General features: G+C 44.9%; 1 protein-coding gene across 2 annotated transcripts in view; it reads right to left on the bottom strand.

The window, feature by feature from the left end:
- Positions 1–24,225, bottom strand: part of SRP19 (signal recognition particle 19) — a 36,665-nt gene that overhangs the window by 3,158 nt on the left and 9,282 nt on the right. The window contains exons 3-5 of one of the 2 annotated variants that reach the window (XM_077290412.1): positions 7,593–7,668; positions 3,786–3,884; positions 3,600–3,711 (exon numbers count right to left, since the gene is read on the bottom strand). In XM_077290412.1, the coding sequence (XP_077146527.1) occupies positions 3,600–3,711; positions 3,786–3,884; positions 7,593–7,668 (287 nt within the window). The remainder of the gene's footprint in view (positions 1–3,599; positions 3,712–3,785; positions 3,885–7,592; positions 7,669–24,225) is intronic. The other variant, XM_077290420.1, reaches the window with a different exon arrangement.

The following is a 24,225-nucleotide window of genomic DNA, read 5'->3' as shown; positions in this document are numbered from 1 at the left end:
TGCATTTGTTTGAAAAATATAATTAGTTTTTAATGAAGTAAAATATGAAAGGTAATTTAAAAAGGTTTGGTGTTTCCATTTTTAAACACTAGAGGGAGCATCTGCTGAAATTTACCATGAAAACAGTGTTGAACTAGCTCACATTACTGCACTGCAGTAATTATGGGCTGGATATGCCGACATGTGTGACGTCACTCCTCTCTTCCCCTTCTGGGTGTTTGTAAAAACATAAAAATGATCAAGTGTTAGGGTATGTGCACACGTTGCGGATTTTTCTGCGGATCCGCAGCGTTTCTGCAGCTGCGGATCCGCAGCAGTTTCCCATGAGTTTACCGTTCAATGTAAACCTATGGGAAACCGAAAACGCTGTGCACATGCTGCAGAAAAAACCGCGCGGGAACGCAGCGGTTTACAATCCGCAGCGGTTTACAATCCGCAGCATGTCACTTCTTTGTGCGGAATCGCGGCGATTCTGCACACATAAGAAAGCATTGATCCGCTTACTTCCCGCATGGGGCTATGCCCACCACGCGGGAAGTACCGTATTTTCCGGCGTATAAGACGACTTTTTAACCCCTAAAAATTGTCCCAAAAGTCGGGGGTCGTCTTATACGCCGGGTACGGCGTGTGCAGGGAGCGATCCTGGATGTTCCCAGGGTCTGAAGGAGAGGAGACTCTCCTTCAGGCCCTGGGATCCATATTCATGTAAAAAATAAAGAATAAAAAATATGTATATACTCACCCTTCCGAGAAGCCTGGCTCTCACCGGTGTAAGCGTCTGCCTCCGTTCCTAAGAATTGCAGCGTGAAGAACCTTCGATGACGTCACGGTCAGGTGACTGGTCACATGAGCGGTCACGGACCAATCACAGGCCAGTCACCTGACCGTGACATCATCGAGGGTCCTTCATGCTGCAATTCTTAGGAACGGAGGCAGACGCTTGCAGTGGTGACAGCCAGGGTTCTCGGAGGGGTGAGTATATACATATTTTTTTATTTTTATTCTTTATTTTTAACATGAATATGGATCCCAGGGCCTGAAGGAGAGTCTCCTCTCCTTCAGACCCTGGGAACCACACGCTGTATAAGATGACTGGGCGTATAATATGACCCCTGTCTTATACAGCGGGCATATCCCAAATTCCATATTTTATATGGAAAAGTTGGGGGTCGTCTTATACGCCCAGTCGTCTTATACACCAGAAAATACGGTAAGCGGATCATGTGCGGATGGTACCCGGGGTGGAGGAGAAGAGACTCTCCTCCAAGCCCTGGGAACCATATTTGTGTAAAAAAAAAAAAAAGAATTAAAATAAAAAATAATGATATACTCACCTTCTGATGGCCCCTGAAGTTCTCCCACCTCTCAGCGCTGCACGCGGCCGTCCGGTCGCAGGGTTGCTATGCGAGCAGGACCTGCGATGATGTTGCGGTCACATGACCGTGACGTCACGAAGGTCCTTCTCGCACAGCATCTGTGGAACCGGACCGCCGCGTGCAGCGCCGAGGAGATCGGGACGTCGGAGGGTGAGTATAACCATTTTTTTAAAATTATTTTTAACATTACTAATGATGCTGCATATGCAGCATCAATAGTAAAACAAGTGCAGGAGTAAACCCGCAGCGGAAACCGCAAGACAAACCGCGATAAATCTGCAGGGATAACCGCAGCGGTTTTTCCCTGCAGATTTATCAAATCCGCTGTGGGAGAACCCGCAGAGGACCCTTCCTACGTGTGCACATAGCCTAAGATCACAGTGAGGAGCCATTTAGTTGGTGACTGCAAACTGCTACTGACAAATAGCAGCACCGAGGACAGCCGGCAGCCCCGATTCTGTTAGTTGGTGCTGCTCGCTTTATAATAAGCTGGGGTTAGATACATGGAGTGTAACATGCTGTGATTATTCGCAGCACATGATACACTACAGGTATCTAGATACAGGGTTCAGTGTAGTGTATCACATGATGGGATTAGATACACTCGTCTGGGGAGTAACACACATGATGGGATTAGATACCCTGGTATGAGGAGTATCGCACATGATTAGATTAGATACACTGGCCTGTGGCATATTGCGCATGATGGGATTAGATACACAGGTCTAAATGGGAAGGGGAGCTGGGAGATATTTCTTTGGAACAATGAAGAGATCCTTGAACGAATTCCAAAGTTATCTCCTTGTGAATCACAAATACATCTTGTCCACAGGGTGTAAGAACCACACGATGACTTTTCACCCAAACTGCCCTCTGTATGGTAGTGAGAATGGTCACCTAATGCACATGACGTGGGAGTGCGTTTCCACAGAAGCCTTTTGGAAGGGAATATTGGATCTTGTGTAGAGAGTATTTGGGGCGAGACTGGAACCAGGGATGTATACTGGGTCTTTTGGGGGAAAATAGCTTTGGGCATCTCGAAGATTCTCTTTCAGGCATGTAATCTGCCGGTGTATCATTGGCTGGATCCGAATTCTCCAACCTTAACAGAATTGAATAAAATGAATAATATATTTATGGAGAGATGAGAGTATCAGAAGAGGAACGCCAGGAGTAAATATGAGCAGATGTGGGGACGCTGGTTACCGTGGACCCTTTCTATTCTCCATCCTCATACATTGGGGCATTGAGAAAAAGGAAGGAATAATCGAAATTAGAACCCTATGGCAGAACAGTGTGAGAATCAGTGCTCAGATGGATGGATGGATACTGTCTCTACCCAAAGGCTGATTATTACCAATTCCGGGTCTTTTATTGTGGTTTTTGATTAATTGACATCTATATATACAAATAATTGCCTTGATCTAATCTGTAACTATAGCAATATTTTATGTTACTGTTTTCTGTTAAGAAAAAGAAAGTGGAAAACTGTAAAGTGACATTTCTGCATAAAAATGTGTCTCTTGGTAAAATGACGCTATAGTAAAAACATGCGCTTATGTGTGCGCAACTGATGTGTTTTTTCACAGTTGTTAGGATGGGTTCAAATCCCTGCAAAACGCTGAAAGAATTGACACAGTGCAGATATGAAACTGGCTCCAGTCTGCAAGGAAAAACTAAGTCACGTGAGGTGTCAGAAATCTCATTCACTCTGCTGCTACTAGGAAATGCGTCACTTTTTATGACAAAACCTAACAGTTTGGCTTTTTTGCTGTGTTTTTTTCCTTTTTTTTTAGTGCAGATTTGTAACAAAACCCGAATGGTTTCCTGATGCCAGCAAAGTGAATGAAACATTTCAAAGCACGCTGCTTATTTGTGACAGATTTGGTGCAGATTTCTGCCATACTAATGAGTCGGGAATAATCTGCACGCAAGTGAAACAAAAAAAAACAAAAAAATTGAGCAGAAATGTGCATTTTTGCAACTGCGTTTTTCCTGCAAGAAAAGCAGAGATTTCTGCACCAAATACTTACTGTGTGCTATAGGTCATATTAGAGGTAATGGGGCTGACAGATTAGGTCTTCCATCGAGGGTTGCAAAGTGATCTAGAAACAGCCGCAGCCCCAGTGACATCAGCTAATAAGGGGAAATCGGCTCTTCTAGCACTGAAATCACTGCGCTTATACTGCATGGAACTAGCAAGAAAGCCAAAGCCATAATTACTGGACTGAAGCTTGTCCACGCAGGGCGAGCCGTCCTCATTCCTGAGCTGCACACGCACGCGGCCCCTGTACTGCGCGTCCCGGTTCCATTCACGCGTGTACATCTTATCCCCCTACATAGAAAAGAACATTTGAATGAGAAAAATTCCTCTTGAAATGGACAAAAAACAAAACAAAAAAAACCCACCCTAACCACAATGAAACCACGTGTCACCTCAATAACGACATTTAACTTGTTGGCGCGGCATATCTCGGCAATTTCCACACATGTTGGATTCTGTACAGCCTAAGAACAAAGGGAGAAATGGAGATGTTTATTAACCCTTTAATGACCAAGGACTGTCACACTTTTTTTTCGGCTCCTTCTTCCAAGGACCATTCCTTTTTTCACTTTCCTGTTGACAGACCCATGAGGCTCGTTTTTGGAGGGACGAGCTGCAGAATTGAATCACACCATTCATTCTGTCATACAATTTAGTAAAAAACAGGTAAAAGAAAAAAATATTTGAGCGGGATGAAATTGTTAAAGTAATCTGCAATTCCACAGTAAAAATGACCTGCAAACATGGTTTTCCAAGTCAGTGCAATTATGGTGTTAACAAGCTTGCATTAATTATTTTTCTATAGAGGTGATAGAACAATACTCCAAGTTTGTACTTTGTGCCGCCATTTTACGGTTACCTGTAATGTTTTTACGTTTCTGATGATTGAGCCGAGTGAGGGCGTTGCGTGGTGAGCGGACATTTTTATCGATATCAATTAAATTAAACATCATATGTAAACCTGTCTTTTTCTTAAGGAGGCTGTGTGAATAAAAAAAAAAAAAATAATTGCAATTCTGATGTCACAGTATTATAGGAGTTCATCAATTTTGTGTGTCTATAAATCAGACTTGTATGCACACAGTGATACCAGGTTTTTTATTTTATCCCTTTACTTTGAACAGGGAGAAGGGGGGCTTAAATGTAATATATTAATTATATTATTATTATATTATTATTATCTTTACTTATATAGCGCCATCATATTCCACAGCACTTTACAGATATTGACATCGCTGTCCCCATTGGGGCTCACAATCTGAACTCCCAATCACTGTCTATGGAGTGTGGGAGGAAACTGGAGAAGCTAGAGGAAACCCATGCAAGCACGGGGAGAACATAGAAATGCCTTGCAGCTGTTGTCCTTGGTGGGACTTAAGCCAGAACCCCAGAACTGCAAAGTTACACTGTGAGCGCAAATGCACTGGCAACTTGCTCCATTTAAATGCAGCTATATAGACTGACAGCAGCATGTAAATGGTTAACAGCCGTCAGACACCGATGCTGGCCATGTAACATAGCTGGTATCTGCCACGTGAGCCAAGCTCCTGATTCCCCTTCACACTTGCCGGCCGTTTATTAGCGTCCCAATGCTGGAAAGGATTAACTGAAAAACAGAGCGATTACCTGATTCAGAAAACCAATTTCTAAATGCTGCATTACGAAATTCTGCAATTACCGGAGGTTTGCCATTTAGTAACATAGAAGGAAAGCATTACAAAGATTGCGATGTCCCTCCGGGCGACTGGAACTTGTGAGTACATTACACACACAAACCATTGACATCAACAGGCACTTTGCAATGCTTCATTTCCATGGTGGAGGCGCTGCCCGAGAAATAAACCAATATCCCCGAGTTGTCCAACAGATAACAGGAGATTACTGGGACAGCGCACTCAATAATGCTACTTTATCAGCACCAATCCTGCAGACGTGGTTGAGAGCTACGAATGGTCAGGCCTGATCCCAGAATCGGGAAGAAATTGATGATTTTGACCATGGATATTCTAAGTTTATAGGCGCCTCTCAATCAGCCAAACCAATTAAAATGCAATAACGGGCGATCAAAAGAACGTATCTGGACCAAAATGGTATCATTAAAAACGCCAGCTCGGCACGCAAAAAATAAGCCCTCAACCGACCCCAGATCATGAAAAATGGAGACGCTACGGGTATCGGAAAATGGTGCATTTTTTTTTTTTTTAGCCAAGTCTAGAATTTTTTTTCACCACTTAGATAAAAAATAACCTGGTCATGTTAGATGTCTATGAACTCGTAATGACCTGGAGAATCATAATGGCAGCTCAGTTTTAGCATTTAGTGAAACTAGCAAAAAAGCCACAAACAAAAAACAAGTGTGGGATTGCACTTATTTTGCAATTTCACCGCACTTGGAATTTTTTTCCCGTTTTCTAGTACACGACATGCTAAAACCAATGATGTCGTTCAAAAGTACAACTTGTTTTGCAAAAAATAAGCCCTCACATGGCCATATTGACGGAAAAATAAAAAAGTTATGGCTCTGGGAAGGAGGGGAGCGAAAAACGAACACGGAAAATCCCAAGGTCATGAAGGGGTTAATATACATTCTGCACCCCATATTTACTGGGAAAAAAAAACAGATGTAGAAATTTTTGAAAATGTATTAAAAAAGAGAAACTGAAATATCACATGGTCATAAGTATTCAGACCCTTTGCTCAGTATTGAGTAGAAGCACCTTTTGAGCTAGTACAGCCTTGAGTCTTCTTGGGAATGATGCAACAAGTTTTCCACACCTGGATTTGGGGAAACTCTGCCATTCTTCCTTGCAGATCCTCTCCAGTTCCGTCAGGTTGGATGGCGAACGTTGGTGGACAGCCATTTTCAGGTCTCTCCAGGGATGCTCAATCGGGTTTAGGTCAGGTCTCTGGCTGGGCCAGTCAAGAATGGTCACAGAGTTGTTCTGAAGCCACGCCTTTGTTATTTTAGCTGAGAGCTTAGGGTCATTGTCTTGTTGGAAGGTGAACCTTCGGCCAAGTCTGAGGTCCAGAGCACTCTGGAAGAGGTTTTCATCCAGGATATCTCTGTACTTGGCCGCCTTCATGTTTCCTTCAATGACAACCAGTTGTCCTGTCCCTGCAGCTGAAAAACATCCCCATTACATGATGCTTCCACCACCACGTTTCACTGTTGTGATTGTATTGGGCAGGTGATGAGCAGTGCCTTGTTTTCTCCACACATACCGCTTAGAATTATCACCAAAAAGGTCTATCTTCGTCTCATCAGACCAGAGAATCTTATTTCTCAAAGTCTGGGAGTCCTTCATATGTTTTTTTTTAGCAAACTCTATGCAGGCTTTCACACGTCTTGCACTGAGGAGAGGCTTCCGTTGGGCCACTCTGCCATAAAGGCCCAACTGGTGGAGGGCTGCAGTGATAGTTGACTTTGTGGAACTTTCTCCCATCTCCCTACTGCATCTCTGGAGCTCAGCCACAGTGATCTTGGTGTTCTTCTTTACTTCTCTCACCAAGGCTCTTCTCCCATGATTGCTCAGTTTGGCTGGACCGCCAGGTCTAGGAATACTTCTGGTGGTTCCAGACTTCTTCCATTTAAGGATTATGGAGGCCACTGTGCTCTTAGGGACCTTGAGTACTGCAGAAATTGTTGTAACCTTGGCTAGATCTGTGCCTTCCCACAATTTTGTCTCTGAGCTCCTTGGCCAGTTCCTTTGACCTCATGATTCTCATTTGGTCTGACATGCACTGTGAGCTGTGAGGTCTTATATACACAGATGTGTGCCTTTCCAAATCAAGTCCTATCAGTTTAGTTAAACATAGCTGGACTCCAATGAAGGAGTAGAACCATCTCAAGGAGGATCACAAGGAAATGGACAGCATGTGACTTAAATATGAGCAAAGGGTCTGAATACTTATGACCATGTGATATTTCAGTTTTTCTTTTTTAATAAATTTGCAAAAATGTCTACATTTCTGTTTTTCTTTCAGTCAAGATGGGGTGCAGTGTGTACATCAATGAGAAAAAAATAACTTTTTTGAATTTACCAAATGGCTGCAATGAAACAAAGAGTGAAAAATTTAAAGAGGTCTGAATACTTTTTGTATCCACTGCACAATCATACATGACCAAAGTGGACAGATCTGCAGTTACAATATGGTTCCCTGCAGGTACAGACCTTTTCAACTGGTATCCTCCTTCCTTCAGCAATCGTCTTCTTACTATTGATGTAAGCAGGATAAATGCAGATAAATCTAGAGAAAAAGAAGAGTTGGTAAGATGGAAGTTTTCAAACTTTGTATCATAATAATGACGAGACTGAAAAATGAGCTGTGATATAAGCTAGTAAAAGGGTTAAGTAACCGCAGTAGGGTCTTTGTAGAATCTTCACACCATTCATACCCCCATAAAATGTAATCATTAATGAAAAAAAACAAGTCAATGTAAGGTAAAATAGTGTAAAAAAAACAACATGCAATTCCTCCAATTCTTTAGCTAGAATATTCAGGTACACCTTAGAATTGTGGCCCCAATTCATCAAGACCGATGTGAACATCGCCAGCCCTGATGATGGGGGTGCGTTGGAGTTGGACACTCCTGATTCATTAATGGTGCATGCCTCTTAATGAATCCAGCATGCCTGATAAGTAGCATATGCCTCGCTACAGATCTTACTCCAGTCAGTGACTGAAGTAAGATCTCTGGGGTAAGGTACACCACAGCTCATCATGAATTAGACTAAAGCATCATGCTCCCATTCTGACCATTTTGTCAGAACTAGGTGAAACTGGTCTGAAAAAAACATTGTTATATATTCATATAGGCACATACTTGAGGGTATAGGTAGGAATGGGGTGTATTGTCACTAACCGCTTCACATCGACTGTATTTGTATCTGTTTTCTGCATTGTGTGGATGTATGTTTATGGTCTCCACATTCCTCCCTCTGACGCGCGCCGGGTCCACTCACTGCCGCACCTGCTTGCTTTCGGTGTCTGGTGACGTGGTAGAGGTCCGCCCCGCCCACGTTATGACGCCGGCGTTGCCATTGACTGGGCAACGATGCGCGTCACATGCGGGGGTGGGAATGTAACTTCCAGTTGTGCGGCGTGCTTTGCTGCAGCCAGGTAATATAAATGGAGGAGACAGTGTGTGCATGACAGGCCACTTGAGAAAGGAGTCCGAAACGCACGTTGGGGCGGACGCGCTGCTGCGGGTGTCAATGGCATACCTACCACGGTCGGTCTAAGGTAATTACTGGAGCATTTGCCAATGAATATGGCTCCTTAGAAGAGCAGTATACCTGCTGTGGTGTGTTATAGCCAGGGGTGGGTGAAATATGACACAGGTGCTAATATTGGAGTAATTATGTGAGGATTTGTATCCTTGACCAGCTATAAGATATGGTATAATTATATGATTGATGACTGGTCCAATGTTTTCTCCCGTGTATAATTTGTTCATTAATTTATTTATAGACTATTTATTATTAGCCACCCCTCATGACAGTTAAAGAGCTATATATATTCCACGCAGCTGTGCGTGGAATACGGGTGATTGTGATGAATGGGGGGTTTTGTCTCGCTTTGTATACACCTTGGCAATATGGTTTTTAAATGATGTTTTTCAATAAATGTTGTTGTTTTAATATTCAATTATGGCCTTATGATCATCTTTTCTTATTGTGATCTATGTAGTAGTTGGTGATAGGCTTTATAAGTCCTATTGATTTCATGGTATATAAAAAAAGACATAAATGGTGCTATAAAATCTGTGAGAATTTTCTGATCCATTTACCAGGTTTATTTGTCATATTTACTTGAACATATCAGGAGAGAAGAACGACAAGTCGGTTTGGACATTAGACGTTGTTCTGATTTTCGTAGTCACAGTGTTGGAGATAGGGGGCTGTGATGCTTCCATATGGACCTGCACATACGTATTAACAGAACTGCTCGATAGGGAAGAGTCAGTATCGATGCCAGAAAGGACAGTCCCGTTATATGGAGGTAATATCTGTAATGTACTCATTACCGACCCTCAATTAACAGCCACCATCATGGGCTTCATGCAGCACTCTACAGATGACACTAGGACAGGCAGATGGGCCAGTTGCACCATGGGTAGTTTCATTAAGGTCAGTTTTGGTTAAAGAAGCTTTTGTGCTTGGTTTGACTGGATGCAAGGGATGTCGGTCACATGGGAACTCTCGTAGGTTTCATATGTGGCAAGTGCCTTTATGTTGGCCACCTGCTGGCTGACGTGTGTGGGGGCTGTGGACACGGTGGGCTGCTCTTCTATCAGTTTTCTGATTTTGCCTAGATGCTTCAAGTTTGGGCTTCTTCACAGGTGGATCTCTGTTCAACAGGAATCTTGTGACTTATCCTGTTGTAATAAAAGAGCCCTTTTGCTGGCGTAAGGACAGCCACATGAGCACCTGAACGTCTTCCCACAGTAGCCCATGTGCCGCTTCAGGTCCCACTCGGTGCTGTATGAATTTCTGCCGCCACCACACACGTCAGCCAGCAGGTGGCCAACAAAGGCCCTTGCCACATATGAAACCTACGAGAGCTCCCATGTGACCGACATCCCTTGCATTCAGTCAAACTAAGCACAAAAGCTTCTTTTACCAAAACCAAAACTGATCTTAATTAACCCCTTCATGACCGGAGCTTTTTTCGCTCCCCTCCTTCTCAGAGCCATAACTTATTTAATTTTCTGTCAATATGCCGATGTGAGGGCTTATTATTTGAGGGAAGAGTTGTACTTTTGAATGACACCATTGGTTTTACCATGTTGTATACTAGAAAACGGGGAAAAAAAATTCCATGTGCGGTGAATATTTTTATTGCTTTATTTTGAATGGGGCGTGATTTGAATTTTTATATGCATTTTTAAACACTTTTTTTTTTTTAACTTTTGCCATGCTTCAATAGTCTCCATAGGAGACTAGAAGCTGGCACAACTCGATTGGCTCTGCTACATAGAGGCAATGGTCAGATCACTTCTATGTAGTAGAATTGCTGACTTGCTATGAGCGCCGACCACTGGGTGGCGCTCACAGCAATCCGGCAGTAACAACCATAGAGGTCTCCAGGAGACCTCGGGTTGTCATGCCGACAAACCGGTGAACCACGATCACGTGACGCGGGTCACCGGTGTGCGTATTTCCGGCGCGATTGCTGGTAGCGCCATTTAAATGCTGTCAGCATTTGACAGCGTTATTTACAGTGTCTTGCGAAAGTATTCGGCCCCCTGAAACTTTTCAACCTTTTCCCACATATCATGCTTCAAACGTAAAAATACCAAATGTAAATTTTTGGTGAAGAATCAACAACAAGTGGAACACAATTGTGAAGTTGAACCAAATTTATTGGTTATTTTAAATTTTTGTGGAAATTCAAAAACTGAAAAGAAAAGTGGGACGTGCAATATTATTCGGCCCCTTTCCTCTTTCAGTGCAGCAAACTCAGTCCAGAAGTTCATTGTGGATCTCTGAATGATCCAATGTTGTCCTAAATGCCTAATGATGATAAATATAATCCACCTGTGTGTAATCAATTCTCCGTATAAATGCACCTGCTCTGTGATAGTCTCAGGGTTCTGTTTGAAGCACAGAGAGCATCATGAAGACCAAAGAACACAACAGGCAGCTCCGTGATACTGTTGTGGAGAAGTTTAAAGCCGGATTTGGATACAAAATGATTTCCAAAACTTTAAACATCCCAAGGAGCACTGTGCAAGCGATCATATTGAAATGGAAGGAGTATCATACCACTGCAAATCTACCAAGACCCGGCCGTCCCTCTAAACTTTCATCTCAAACAAGGAGAAGACTGATCAGAGATGCAGCCAAGAGGCCCATGATCACTCTGGATGAACTGCAGAGATCTACAGCTGAGGTGGGACAGTCTGTCCATAGGACAACAATCAGTCGTACACTGCACAAATCTGGCCTTTATGGAAGAGTGGCAAGAAGAAAGCCGTTTCTCAAAGATATCCATAAAAAGTGTAGTTTAAAGTTTGCAACAAGTCACCTGGGAGACACAACAAACATGTGGAAGTAGGTGCTCTGGTCAGATGAAACCAAAATCGAACTTTTTGGCAACAATGCCAAATGATATGTTTAGCGTAAAGGCAACACAGCTCATCACTCTGAACACACCATCCCCACTGTCAAACATGGTGGTGGCAGCATGATGGTATGGACCTGCTTTTATTCAGCAAGGACAGGGAATATGGTTAAAATTGATGGGAAGATAGATGGAGCCAAATACGGGACCATTCTTGAAGAAAACCTGTTGGAGTCTGCAAAAGACCTGAGACTGGGACGGAGATTTGTCTTCCAACAAGACAATGATCCCAAACATAAAGCAAAATGTACAATGGAATGGTTCACAAATAAACATATCCAGGTGTTAGAATGGCCAAGTCAAAGTCCAGACCTCAATCCAATCGAGAATCTGTGGAAAGAGCTGAAAACTGCTGTTCACAAACGATCTCCATCAAACCTCACTGAGCTCGAGCTGTTTGCCAAGGAAGAATGGGCAAGAATTTCAGTCTCTCGATGTACAAAACTGATAGAGACATACCCCAAGTGACTTGCAGCTGTAATCGCAGCAAAAGGTGGCACAACAATGTATTAAAGGGACTCTGTCACCTGAATTTGGCGTGCCCTCTGTCCAGTCCGATGGGCGGTGTTTCCTCAGCTTTTATTCACCCCTTCCTTTCCCGCTGCGCGCAATATTTTCTGGAATTTCCATCGGTTTCCTCCGTAGTTCATGCGTGCGCAAAGCAATCTTGCCTTGCGCACGCGCAGCATGTTTTGCCCAACTGCGGGCAAAGCCGAAAAGCATTAGTGCGCATGCGCCGGCGGCACTATGTCCCGGAAGTATTTCGCTGTGTTCCGGGACATAGTGCGCCGGCGCATGCGCACTAATGCTTTTCGGCTTTGCCCGCAGTTGGGCAAAGCATACTGCGCGTGCGCAAGGCAAGATTGCTTTGCGCATGCGTGAACTACGGAGGAAACCGACGGTAATTCCAGAAAATATTGCGCCCAGCGGGAAAGAAAGGGGTGAATAAAAGCTGAGGAAACAGGTGACAGAGTCCCTTTAAGTTAAAGGAGCCGAATAATATTGCACGCCCCAGTTTTCAGGTTTTGAATTTCCACAAAAATTTAAAATAACCAATAAATTTCGTTCAACTTCACACTTGTGTTTCACTTGTTGATTCTTCACCAAAAATTTACATTTGGTATCTTTATGTTTGAAGCATGATATGTGGGAAAAGGTTGAAAAGATCCAGGGGGCCGAATACTTTCGCAAGGCACTTTAACTAGTCAATAGCCGATCGCAATTCCACCCGTGGCTTTTGCGGGAACATGTCAGCTGTTCAAAACAGCTGACATATCCCCGAGAAGATGTGGATTCACCGCCGGAGCCCACATCAAAGGGAGGGATACAGACATCGGCGTACCATTACGCCCGATGTCGGTATAGGGTTAAGCTACCTGTGGTGCAACTGGCCCATCTGCCTGTCCTAGTGTCATCTGCAGACTGCTCCATGAAGCCCATGATGGTGGCTGTTAATTGAGGGTCGGTAAGGAGTACATTACAGATATTGCCTCCATATAACGGGACTGTACTTTCTGGCATCGATTCCGACGCTTCCTCAATGAGTAGTTCTGTAAATACGTATGTGCAGGTCAATATGGAAGTATCACAGCCCCCTATCTCCAACACTGACATGGAGAGGTAGAACATATACTGGTTAGGGACCATCCATATTAAAAGGTCACCTTGACATGGCTGCATGGCCTTTATTCTTTTTTTTTTTTTTGAACAATAAATTTTTATTGAAATTCACAAATACAGTACAGAAAAAAGAAGGAACAATAATATTTTCGTCAATTACATTGCACCATGAAGAAGGGGTAACTGTCCTTCAATTATGTTCCAGAAAACTAACAGTAATCTTAACACAGGAACAACAGAGAGAAAGAAACAAAAAAAACATCAAGGTGGGAATCGAGGGTCTGGGGGGAAGGGAAGGTATGGGAGACCCGAGGAAAGATTATGGTAAATCCTTACCTAATTGGGTAATTTAATCAGAAGCCTGAGGACTAGAGTTGGACAGCCGAGATACCGGAATAGCGAAGGGAGTATGGCAAGCATACTCCGCCCATGGGAGCCAAATAAGTTCAAATCTGTCCACCTTGTCGGTAAGTATGGCAGATCATTTTTCATTTACCATGTACCACGATAGACGAGATTTAACTCCAGAGAGGTCCAAGTTTGGTTTTTTCCAAGCCGAAGCTATAGTTTGTTTAGCTGCTAAAAATATCATTGCAATAAGGGCTCGGGAATGTCTGGGCAAATTAGGGATATGCTTATTTAGTAGAGCTTCCCAGGGGTTTTTCCTAAGATTGATATTCGTTATAGAGAGAATCAAGAAGTATACCCTGGTCCAGAACCTTCGTACAATTGGGCATAGCCACCAGATATGAATCATATAACCTATGGATTTGCATCCACGAAAACAGTTTGGGGAGTAGTTAGTGACTGCCTTTGCTACCCTGGCTGGGGTCAGGTACCATCTGGTTAGTACTTTATAATTAGTTTCCAGCATGAGGGTGTTTAATATACCACCAGTGGAGGAAGACCAAATCTGAGCCCACTGAGTTCGTCAGAGAAGAACCAATATCGGACTCCCAGCGAGAGGTGTAGCCTAGGCACCGCCTGTGAGTTGGTGAGTTGATGTGTGAATAGAGAAGAGATATGATGCCTGGGGCATGTGGATTTTGACGGCATCTCTGTTCAAAAGGGGTGAAAGAGTAAGGTGGGGCGGAATTTCTTAGCAGAGATTGAACAAACTTTTTAAGTTGTAGGTAGCGAAATATTTCTCTAGGTGGAAGATGGTGTTTTTCGCTCAAAACAGAGAATGGGATTATCCCATCCACGTTGAAAAGATGGTGGACCTCGTTATTCCCGCTGCCACCCATAGACGGAAATCCCTGAGGGATTCCACGCCCGGGAGGAACTGGGTATTACTCTACAGGGGGGCCAAAGGCAGAAATGGTGATATTAAGTGTGCAGAATATTTTAAAGAGTCCCAAATTCTAAGAGAATGTATCATGATGGGGTTGGTAATTTCTCTCGAAGGGAGAGTCCAGAGTATTGTATCAAGGGTATTCGAATGGAGTTCAGAGGCCTCTAGAGCTAGCCACAAGGGGGATTCCGAGTAGGCATGGTATAACGTCAGTTGGCCTAGTTGGGCTGCTTGATAGTATTTCGAGAGGTTTGGGACCCCCAACCCACCCTTTAGGCGGTGACGATAAAGAGTGGCTCTATTAACCCTGGGAAGACCGCCCCTCCAAACAAAGGTATTAATCGCTCGCTGGGCTATTTTAAGGTATTGAGTAGGAACCGAGACTGGCAGAACCCGAAATAGGTAAAGTAGTTTAGGGAGTATAGTCATTTTTAATGCACGCACTCGGCCGAGCCAGGAAAGATGAAGTTTTGCTCCATGACTGGAGCATTAATCTAATTTTACAAAGCATATGAGGGTAATTAGCTGCGTATAATGCATTGTACTCTGGAGTGAGTTTCACTCCCAAGTAGTCCAAGTGGTTGGAGGTCCACTGGAACGGAAAATCTTGTTTTAGTATTGCAATAGTGGAGGGAGGGAGCGTTATATTCATGTCATAGGATTTAGAAGGATTAAGTTGTAGACCTGAAATGTACTCAAAACTGTTAAGAGTCTGAAGTAGGGCTGGGAGGGATGACCGAGGAGACGTTAGGAGGCGCAGCATATCGTCTGTGAATAAGAAAAGTTTATGGGGGACTGATGCTATGGTAACTCCTTGGATGGATGAGTTGAGTCGAAGATGTATCGCCAGAGGCTCAAAAGCTAAAAGGAATAATAAGGGCGATAAGGGACAGCCTTGGCGGGTGCCTCTATGAATAGGAAAGAGTGTAGAAGAGAAGCCATTGTATCGTACATATGCTGAAGGGGAGCTATAGAGGGCGTGAATCCATGTAAGGAAGTGATCAGGGAAACCCCATCTCCGCAAAACCGCAAACAGGTACGACCACGAAATGGAGTCAAAGGCTTTTTTAATGTCTAGCGACAGTAACATGCTTGGTATATTGCGCTGTTTGCAGTGATGCAACAGATGAGAGACCCTTCTTATATTATCGGAAGCTTGTCTTCTAGGAACAAAACCCACCTGATCTTTATGTATCAACGTCCCCAGACCCGAGTTTAAGCGCTGAGATAAAATTTTAGCTAATATCTTAAAGGGCCACTGTCACCCCCCCCCCAGCCGTTATAAACTAAAAGAGCCACCTTGTGCAGCAGTAATGCTGCAGTCTAACAAGGTGGCTCTTTTAGTTTTTGATTCATTTATTAGCTCAATAAAGCGTTTTATAAATTGGCCACACATACCAGATATTATACCTGGAGGCGGTCCGAAGCATCCTGTATGAATCCCCCAACTGCCGTCACTCTTCTCTTCAGGGCCGATGGTACCCGCCCCCTTCACGTTGTTGCTTCTTAAATCCGGCGCCTGCGCTGTGCGTGCCTGCCTGGGGCCTGCGCAGTCTTCATTATCAGTAGCAGCTCAGATGCAGGGTGCCTGACTGCGCAGGTGCGGGCAGTGCGGCCGCCCTGTTACTGAATCCCCGCCCCGCACTGTGTTATTCATTATGCACAGTGCGGGGCTGGCATTCCTGGGCATGCGCACTGCGCTTGTCAGACGCTCCCCCGGTCCCCCGCCTTCCAGCATTGCCCGAATATACAGGATTCATTGCCGACGTTTGGAACAGCCACAAAGAACAACGCTGGAAGGCAGGGGACCGGGGGAGCGTCTGACAAGCGCAGTGCGCATGCCCAGGAATGCCAGCCCCGCACTGTGCATAATGAATAACACAGTGCGGGGCGGGGATTCAGTAACAGGGCGGCCGCACTGCCCGCACCTGCGCAGTCAGGCACCCTGCATCTGAGCTGCTACTGATAATGAAGACTGCGCAGGCCCCAGGCAGGCACGCACAGCGCAGGCGCCGGATTTAAGAAGCAACAACGCGAAGGGGGCGGGTACCATCGGCCCTGAAGAGAAGAGTGACGGCAGTTGGGGGATTCATACAGGATGCTTCGGACCGCCTCCAGGTATAATATCTGGTATGTGTGGCCAATTTATAAAACGCTTTATTGAGCTAATAAATGAATCAAAAACTAAAAGAGCCACCTTGTTAGACTGCAGCATTACTGCTGCACAAGGTGGCTCTTTTAGTTTATAACGGCTGGGGGGGGGGTGACAGTGGCCCTTTAAGATCTACGTTGATTAGAGATATTGGTCTATAACTGGACAATACTAACTGATCAGAATTAGGCTTTGGTATCATAGACACTGCCGCTATCAATGATGCCTCTCCAGGTTTATTACCGTCCCTCAAGGAATTAAAGTAATTGGTAAGATGGGGAATCAGGAGTGGGGCATATTTTTTATAATATAGGGCTGTAAATCCATCCGGGCCAGGCTTTTTATTGACTTTCAATTGCTGGATAGCCAACTCTATATCGTTAGAGAAAATAGGTTGGTTCAGTGATTCAATCAAATTTGGGCCCAACGCTGGGAGAGGAACGGAATCTAAAAAAGCGTCTAGCTCCTCAGGATCCACAGATGTATTAGCGCTATATAATTGTTTTAATTTCTGTTGGAACAGTTGAGTAATTCTTTGCAAGTTGGACGTGATTCCTGAAGGAGTACGTAATCTTACTGGGGGGCGGGACTGGGGTAAACATTTTAACCGTCGTGCCAGGTTAGAATTGTTTTTATTATTGAGGGCGTAAAACTGTTGCTGTGACCAGCGTAGGGCTCGGTCTGCATCTTCAGATAGGCAAAGATCGAGTTCAGTTCGAGCATGAGTGAGGTTTTTGTATATATCTGGGGATGGCGAATTCTTCAACTGAGTCTCGAGCACTGATACCCTGTCCTCCAATTCCGCCACCCTCGCACGTCTTTTCTTCTTGCGGGAGGCCACTTGAATACAAAGACCTCTCAACACTGCCTTATGAGCTTCCCATAAAGAAATTAGAGAAGAAGCTGATTGAAGATTTAAAGAAAAATATTCTTCGAGGTGGTTTTTTACTTTTAGAGCGACGTCAGGGTAGGAGAGCAGAGAGTCGTTCAAGATCCAATTGTATGATTGAGGTTTAGGATGTAGCGTGGAACACATAAGTATGATTGGGGAGTGATCAAACCATGGGGTGGAAAGGATGGAAATATTAGAGACGTTAGGAATAAAGGATGGGTGGGCAAATACAGTGCCTACAAGTAGTATTCAACCCCCTGCAGATTTACACATTTGGAATTAACTTGGCATTGTGACATTTGGACTGTAGATCAGCCTGGAAGTGTGAAATGCACTGCAGCAAAAAATAATGTTATTTCTTTGTTTATTTTTTTTAAAAATTGGGAAAAGTCTTTTCAGAGGGTCATTTATTATTCAACCCCTCAACCCACCAGAATTCTGTTTGGTTCCCCTAAAGTATTAAGAAGTAGTTCAGGCACAAAGAACAATGAGCTTCACATGTTTGGATTAATTATCTCTTTTTCCAGCCTTTTCTGACCATTTAAGACCCTCCCCAAACTTGTGAACAGCACTCAAACATGGTCAACATGGGAAAGACAAAGGAGCATTCCAAGGCCATCAGAGACAAGATCGTGGAGGGTCACAAGGCTGGCAAGGGGTACAAAACCCTTTCCAAGGAGTTGGGCCTACCTGTCTCCACTATTGGGAGCATCATCCGGAAGTGGAAGGCTTATGGAACTACTGTTAGCCTTCCACGGCCTGGACAGCCTTTGAAAGTTTCCTCCCGTGCCGAGGCCAGGCTTGTCCGAAGAGTCAAGGCTAACCCAAGGACAACAAGGAAGGAGCTCCGGGAAGATCTCATGGCAGTGGGGACATTGGTTTCAGTCAATACCATAAGTAACGTACTCCACCGCAATGGTCTCCGTTCCAGACGAGCCCGTAAGGTACCTTTACTTTCAAAGCGTCATGTCAAGGCTCGTCTACAGTTTGCTCATGATCACTTGGAGGACTCTGAGACTGACTGGTTCAAGGTTCTCTGGTCTGATGAGACCAAGATCGAGATCTTTGGTGCCAACCACACACTTGACGTTTGGAGACTGGATGGCACTGCATACGACCCCAAGAATACCATCCCTACAGTCAAGCATGGTGGTGGCAGCATCATGCTGTGGGGCTGTTTCTCAGCCAAGGGGCCTGGCCATCTGGTCCGCATCCATGGGAAGATGGATAGCACGGCCTACCTGGAGATTTTGGCCAAGAACCTCCGCTCCTCCATCAAGGATCTTAAAATGGGTCGTCATTTCATCTTCCAACAAGACAACGACCCAAAGCACACAGCCAAGAAAACCAAGGCCTGGTTCAAGAGGCAAAAAATCAAGGTGTTGCAGTGGCCTAGTCAGTCTCCTGACCTTAACCCAATTGAAAACTTGTGGAAGGAGCTCAAGATTAAAGTCCACATGAGACACCCAAAGAACCTAGATAACTTGGAGAAGATCTGCATGGAGGAGTGGGCCAAGATAAACTCCAGAGACCTGTGCCGGCCTGATCAGGTCTTATAAAAGAAGATTATTAGCTGTAATTGCAAACAAAGGTTATTCCACAAAATATTAAACCTAGGGGTTGAATAATAATTGACCCACACTTTTATGTTTAAAATTTATAAAATTTTAACTGAGCAACAAAACTTTTTGGTTTGTAAGATTTATGCATCTGTTAATAAATCCTGCTCTTGTTTGAAGTTTGAAGGCTCTAACTTATTTGCATCTTATTAAACCTGCAGGGGGTTGAATACTACTTTTAGGCACTGTATATGGTCTATTCTAGTATGGACTAAATGTCTTGGGGAAAAATACGTATAGTCTCAAAACGAAGGGTGCAAGTCCCTCCACAGGTCCACCCAGTGATATTGGGAAAGGAGTTTATTAAGGGAGGTCGAGTCCACTGACGTAGGCGGCGATGGGGTAGCAGGGGATTGTGCGTTAATTGACCTATCCAAATTAGGTTTGAGTATACAGTTAGAATCGCCACAAAGTATCGTGGTTCCCTGGGCGTGCTCGGTGATTAATTCGCACAACTGGGAGAAAAAGGCGGATTGATGAGTGTTAGGGGCATAATATGAGACAATAGTTATCAGTTCATCCGTAATGGAGCCTGAAACTATTAAAGGGAACCTGTCACCACGTTTTTGGAAGATGGGATAAAAATAGCGTTAAATAGGGGCAGAGGTGGGCGTTACATTAGTGTGTTTGTTATGCGTTTATTACCCACCTAAGTTGCCGAAATACCTTTGCAAAGTCTCCGTTTTCGCCTGTCAATCAGGCTGGTCTGGTCAAAAGGGCGTGTTGTCTTCCCCCAGATTTTGCGTAGTTTTCCGTTGGTGGCGTAGTGGTGTGCGCATGCCCAAGGTCCCGAATCCTCTGCCAGGGGATTTAAAAGAGCGCGCTGTTCCTTATTTCATTGGTGATCGGTGGGCGCGGCCATCTTCCTTTGGCCGCGCGTGCGCAGAAGCGGCGCTCTGCTGGCCGCGGCTTCAGGAAAATGGCCGCGGGATGCCGCGCGTGCGCAGATGGATATCGCGGCGGCCATTTTCCTGAAGCCGCGGCCAGCAGAGCGCCGCTTCTGCGCACGCGCGGCCAAAGGAAGATGGCCGCGCCCACCGATCACCAATGAAATAACGAACAGCGCGCTCTTTTAAATAACCCTGGCAGAGGATTCGGGACCTTGGGCATGCGCACACCACTACGCCACCAACGGAAAACTACGCAAAATCTGGGGGAAGACAACACGCCCTTTTGACCAGACCAGCCTGATTGACAGGCGAAAACGGAGACTTTGCAAAGGTATTTCGGCAACTTAGGTGGGTAATAAACGCATAACAAACACACTAATGTAACGCCCACCTCTGCCCCTATTTAACGCTATTTTTATCCCATCTTCCAAAAACGTGGTGACAGGTTCCCTTTAAGTAACGGCCCTCTTTATCGGCTACTAAAGATTTAAAGACAAAGGGGACGGACCTCTTAAAACAGATGGCCACGCCTTTAGTTTTATTTGGGGCATTAGCTAAATAATATAATGGGTAGGAAGTGGATAGAAACTTCGGATAGGAGCTAGCCGAGAAGTGCGTTTCTTGGAGGCAGACCACATCAGCCCGTTGAGACCTATAATAGCGAAAGGCCTTGGTACGTTTGTGTGGAGAATTAAGGCCCCGTACATTGTGCGAAATAATCGTTAGCGGCATGGTAGGAGGATATGAGAATCACTTATGGTAACTATCAAACGTGGCATGGGGCGGGAAGTAGAAGAGGCCCTTATGCTCCGGCGAGATGGACAAAGTTTACTCGGGTGGTAGAAGGGGAAGAAGTGTTGGGTGATCAGGTCAACATAAATAGAACGGGTCAGGCATAACTGGGATGTAGGGAGGGCAGGGATAACTACAACATTGGCTAAGCACGGCGTGCTGAGCAGCAGTGTATAGAGACACTGTAGGGACATAAGGACTAGTTAGGGACAACGCGTTTTAAACTAGAACTAGTAATTTTTAGGCAGGTAGGGAGGGTAGGACAGGTGAGGGAAAGCTGGCTATGCGGAACGCCAATAGGGCTTAACATTATACTGGGTCAACATATAGGCTGCACACCAAGCTAGCCCCGTAAGGGTGGCTTTAAAAAAAAAAAAACAATCAGCCAGAATAAAATACTGACAACACTTCTTGACATGCAGTTGGTAACGAAAACCTGAGGATAAAAGTAAAACAGCGATGCATAATAGGAGAAATAAACTTTCTCGGGCATTCGTGACAGAAAAATAACATTTCGGATCTGGATTCCGAGAAGATGTCCCGTTAAGGCCATAAACACCAGAGAATCATAGAAAAAAAAAACTGAAAAACATTCAAAAACCATTGAATAGAAAAAAAAACATTGACATGCAATAATAACTTTAACATGAACTTTCTGTCAGCTATTCAACAATTAGGAGTCATAGGTTAGTAATGTTACCAAGGGATTCTAAGGCAGCATTCAGAATTACCCAGGTATGGGTTAGAGCTCGCAAAAGAGTTATATTGATTGTAGGGTCTCAGGGGGGCCCGATGAAGCTTGCTTATCGGGTTTGTCTGTCTCCCGACCGTGGCAATGACGAAGAAGGCGGTGAGGGCGAGGGGAGATTCATAAGCTGCAGTTTGGTGAGGCAGCGGCATGCGCCCTCTGGGGAAAGGACCGTGTGTACCATCTCGCCATGGGTATACATCAGCTTAAAGGGGAATCCCCAACGATACTTAATATTTTTGGAACGTAGAACTTCTAAATATGGCTTCATTGCCCGCCTTTTCGCAATAGTAGTAGGGGCCAGATCTGGAAACAGTTCGTAAGGGTGCCCCTGGAAGACCAGTGATGCTGATTTTCTCGCAGCTTGAAGAAGTTGATCTTTGGTTTTATAATAATGAAGTTTTAATATTATGTCTCTCGGAGGGCCATTGGGGTTTTTCCTGGTTAAGGCTCTGTGAATACGGTCCATCTCAAGGCGTTCAATAGAAATGCCGGGTAGAAGTTCTTGGAACAGAGCTGTGGCCGTAGACTGGAGGTCTGTAATGGACTCTGGCAGACCTCTAATTCTGATATTGCCTCTGCGGGCTCGGTTCTCGAAATCCTCCAGCCTGTTGTTGAGGGTATATATCTCTTCATGAAGCGACTCCATATCTTTTTCATGGGTAGCGATGTTGGCTAGAGCAGAGTCCATTTTATCTTCTAGGTCAGAGGTACGAGATCCCAGCTCCCTAATCTCTTTCGTTAAGTCTTTAGTCAGTTTATCGGACATTTTGGATAGTTCCGTATGTAAAATAGACTGGAATAGTGAGAGTAGGGCATTATGATCCTGGGTTTGAGTACTTGGGATCTTGGTGGTAGAGGCTGGAATTGTATCGGGCTCTGCTCCATCCATTATGGAGGAGTTGGAGGATTCAGACTGGGAATGTGGCCCTGGAGACATAGCGTCCTCTAGATCAGTTAGCGCCTGGAACCTATTGCTAGCGTGCCTGGAGTTGGTTCTGCGTTGCTTAGTCATAGGAGCGGTGAAATTAGATAGAGAACCACAGTATTATACGGCCAGCTTAAAGAGAGATAGAGTCAAGGGAAATGCATGCTGTACGTTGTCCCTTGCAGGGATTAGGGGGGTGCTGGATTTAAGCCATTAACAATATAGTAATTTTAATATGGCAGCTGAGAGTTTAATAGGATTCTGAAGTAAAATGATGGTGTAGTAACAGTGTGTCGCCACAAGGTGTCAGCAGAGTACTATTCATGCAGCTGAAGTACGTATTATGGCTCTGTCTGCTCACATGAGTTGGTCAGAGCTCGTCTCTGCTGCCCCCCTGCTGGATTGCTCCCGGACGAAAATTACTGCTCCACTCACCCTCTCCAAGATGGCGTCGGGAGGAAGCCCACCACGTGGGGCAGCCGACCAGCACCTGCACTCCGCAGCACCACCGCCACCGTCGGGAGAAGCAGCCAATTAGGTGGACGAGTCTCCTCCAGCGACAAGTCCCTTGATGGTGTTGGCGGCGGGAAACCAGGTTGTCGGGAGACGCGACCGGAGGGGGGAACGCCACAACTCCGATACCCTCCGCCAACAGGTGAGTACCCAGTGGAACGCTGTCTCTCCTCCAAGCGCCACAGCTCGTTCCGGACAGTCCACCGGGACCCTGATTGTTTAGGGGGGGATTCACCACCGCAGGCTGGCTTAAATCAGAATCCACTTCGGGAGCGACCCTCGGTTGGCGGGAAAAGCAGTCTTCTGGCAGGCTTCAGGTCTGTCTGTAGGCCTCAGGTTGTTATTGTGCTTAAAGCACTGGTTTTTGGTCCAGGTGATGAGGAAATGACTTCTGGGCCGAAGGATTGATGAATGACACCTTCAAATTGTGTGGATGGGTCATCAAATCTTTTGATTGAGTTAGATAGTTGCATCTAGCAGAGGCGCTCAGGGAGAACACGTCCTGCTCCTTCAGCTGCTGGCCACGCCCCCCGCCTTTGCTCTCTTTGATCAAAAAACACTAACTACTTTATGTATTTAAAGAGGTCTTCGCATGAACAAAAGTTCATTTAAGTCAATAGATCTTGGAATACTAATAATTTCCACAATTGGATGTGTTTAATGTTCCTGTGCTGAGATCTAATATATAAAGCTGAATGTATGTGTGTGTGTATGTCCGGGATTGGCATCTGAACCGTCGCAGCTACAGGCACAAAATTTTGCACAGTCACACGTCTGGACCCCGAGAGCGTCAAAGCTATGTTGTGAGGTGAAATTTTAACCCCGCGCTTTCCAATTCACCAAACAATTTTGCCCCTATCTACATAATGGGGAAAAAGTGAAAGGAAAAGTGTTGGAGGCAAATTAACAGCTGCCAGATGTGAACAAGGGGGACTTAAAGAATGACAGCGATGGCGCCAAAGAGTATATACTGTACAGTTGCTAAGGTGGGGCCCCGACATGGGATAATCACCACACCACCACGGGGATATGAACACACACACAAAATGCGCCACACACTACCACGTGCTCGAACACATATACCACCCTCAGCGCACATTTCACCACACATACACCAACCTCGCCACATAAAAGTAGAAACACAAAAGTCGCCGCTCAAAACTCGCCACGCGCAAAACTCTCCACATGCAAAACTCGCCACACGTGCAAAACTCACCTCATGGAAAACTC

Source organism: Ranitomeya variabilis, chromosome 1, assembly GCF_051348905.1.
Source record: "Ranitomeya variabilis isolate aRanVar5 chromosome 1, aRanVar5.hap1, whole genome shotgun sequence".
In the NCBI taxonomy this organism is placed as follows: domain Eukaryota; kingdom Metazoa; phylum Chordata; class Amphibia; order Anura; family Dendrobatidae; genus Ranitomeya; species Ranitomeya variabilis.
The sequence above is the reverse complement of the archived record's forward strand: the minus strand, read 5'-3'. Positions and strand labels throughout refer to the sequence as shown.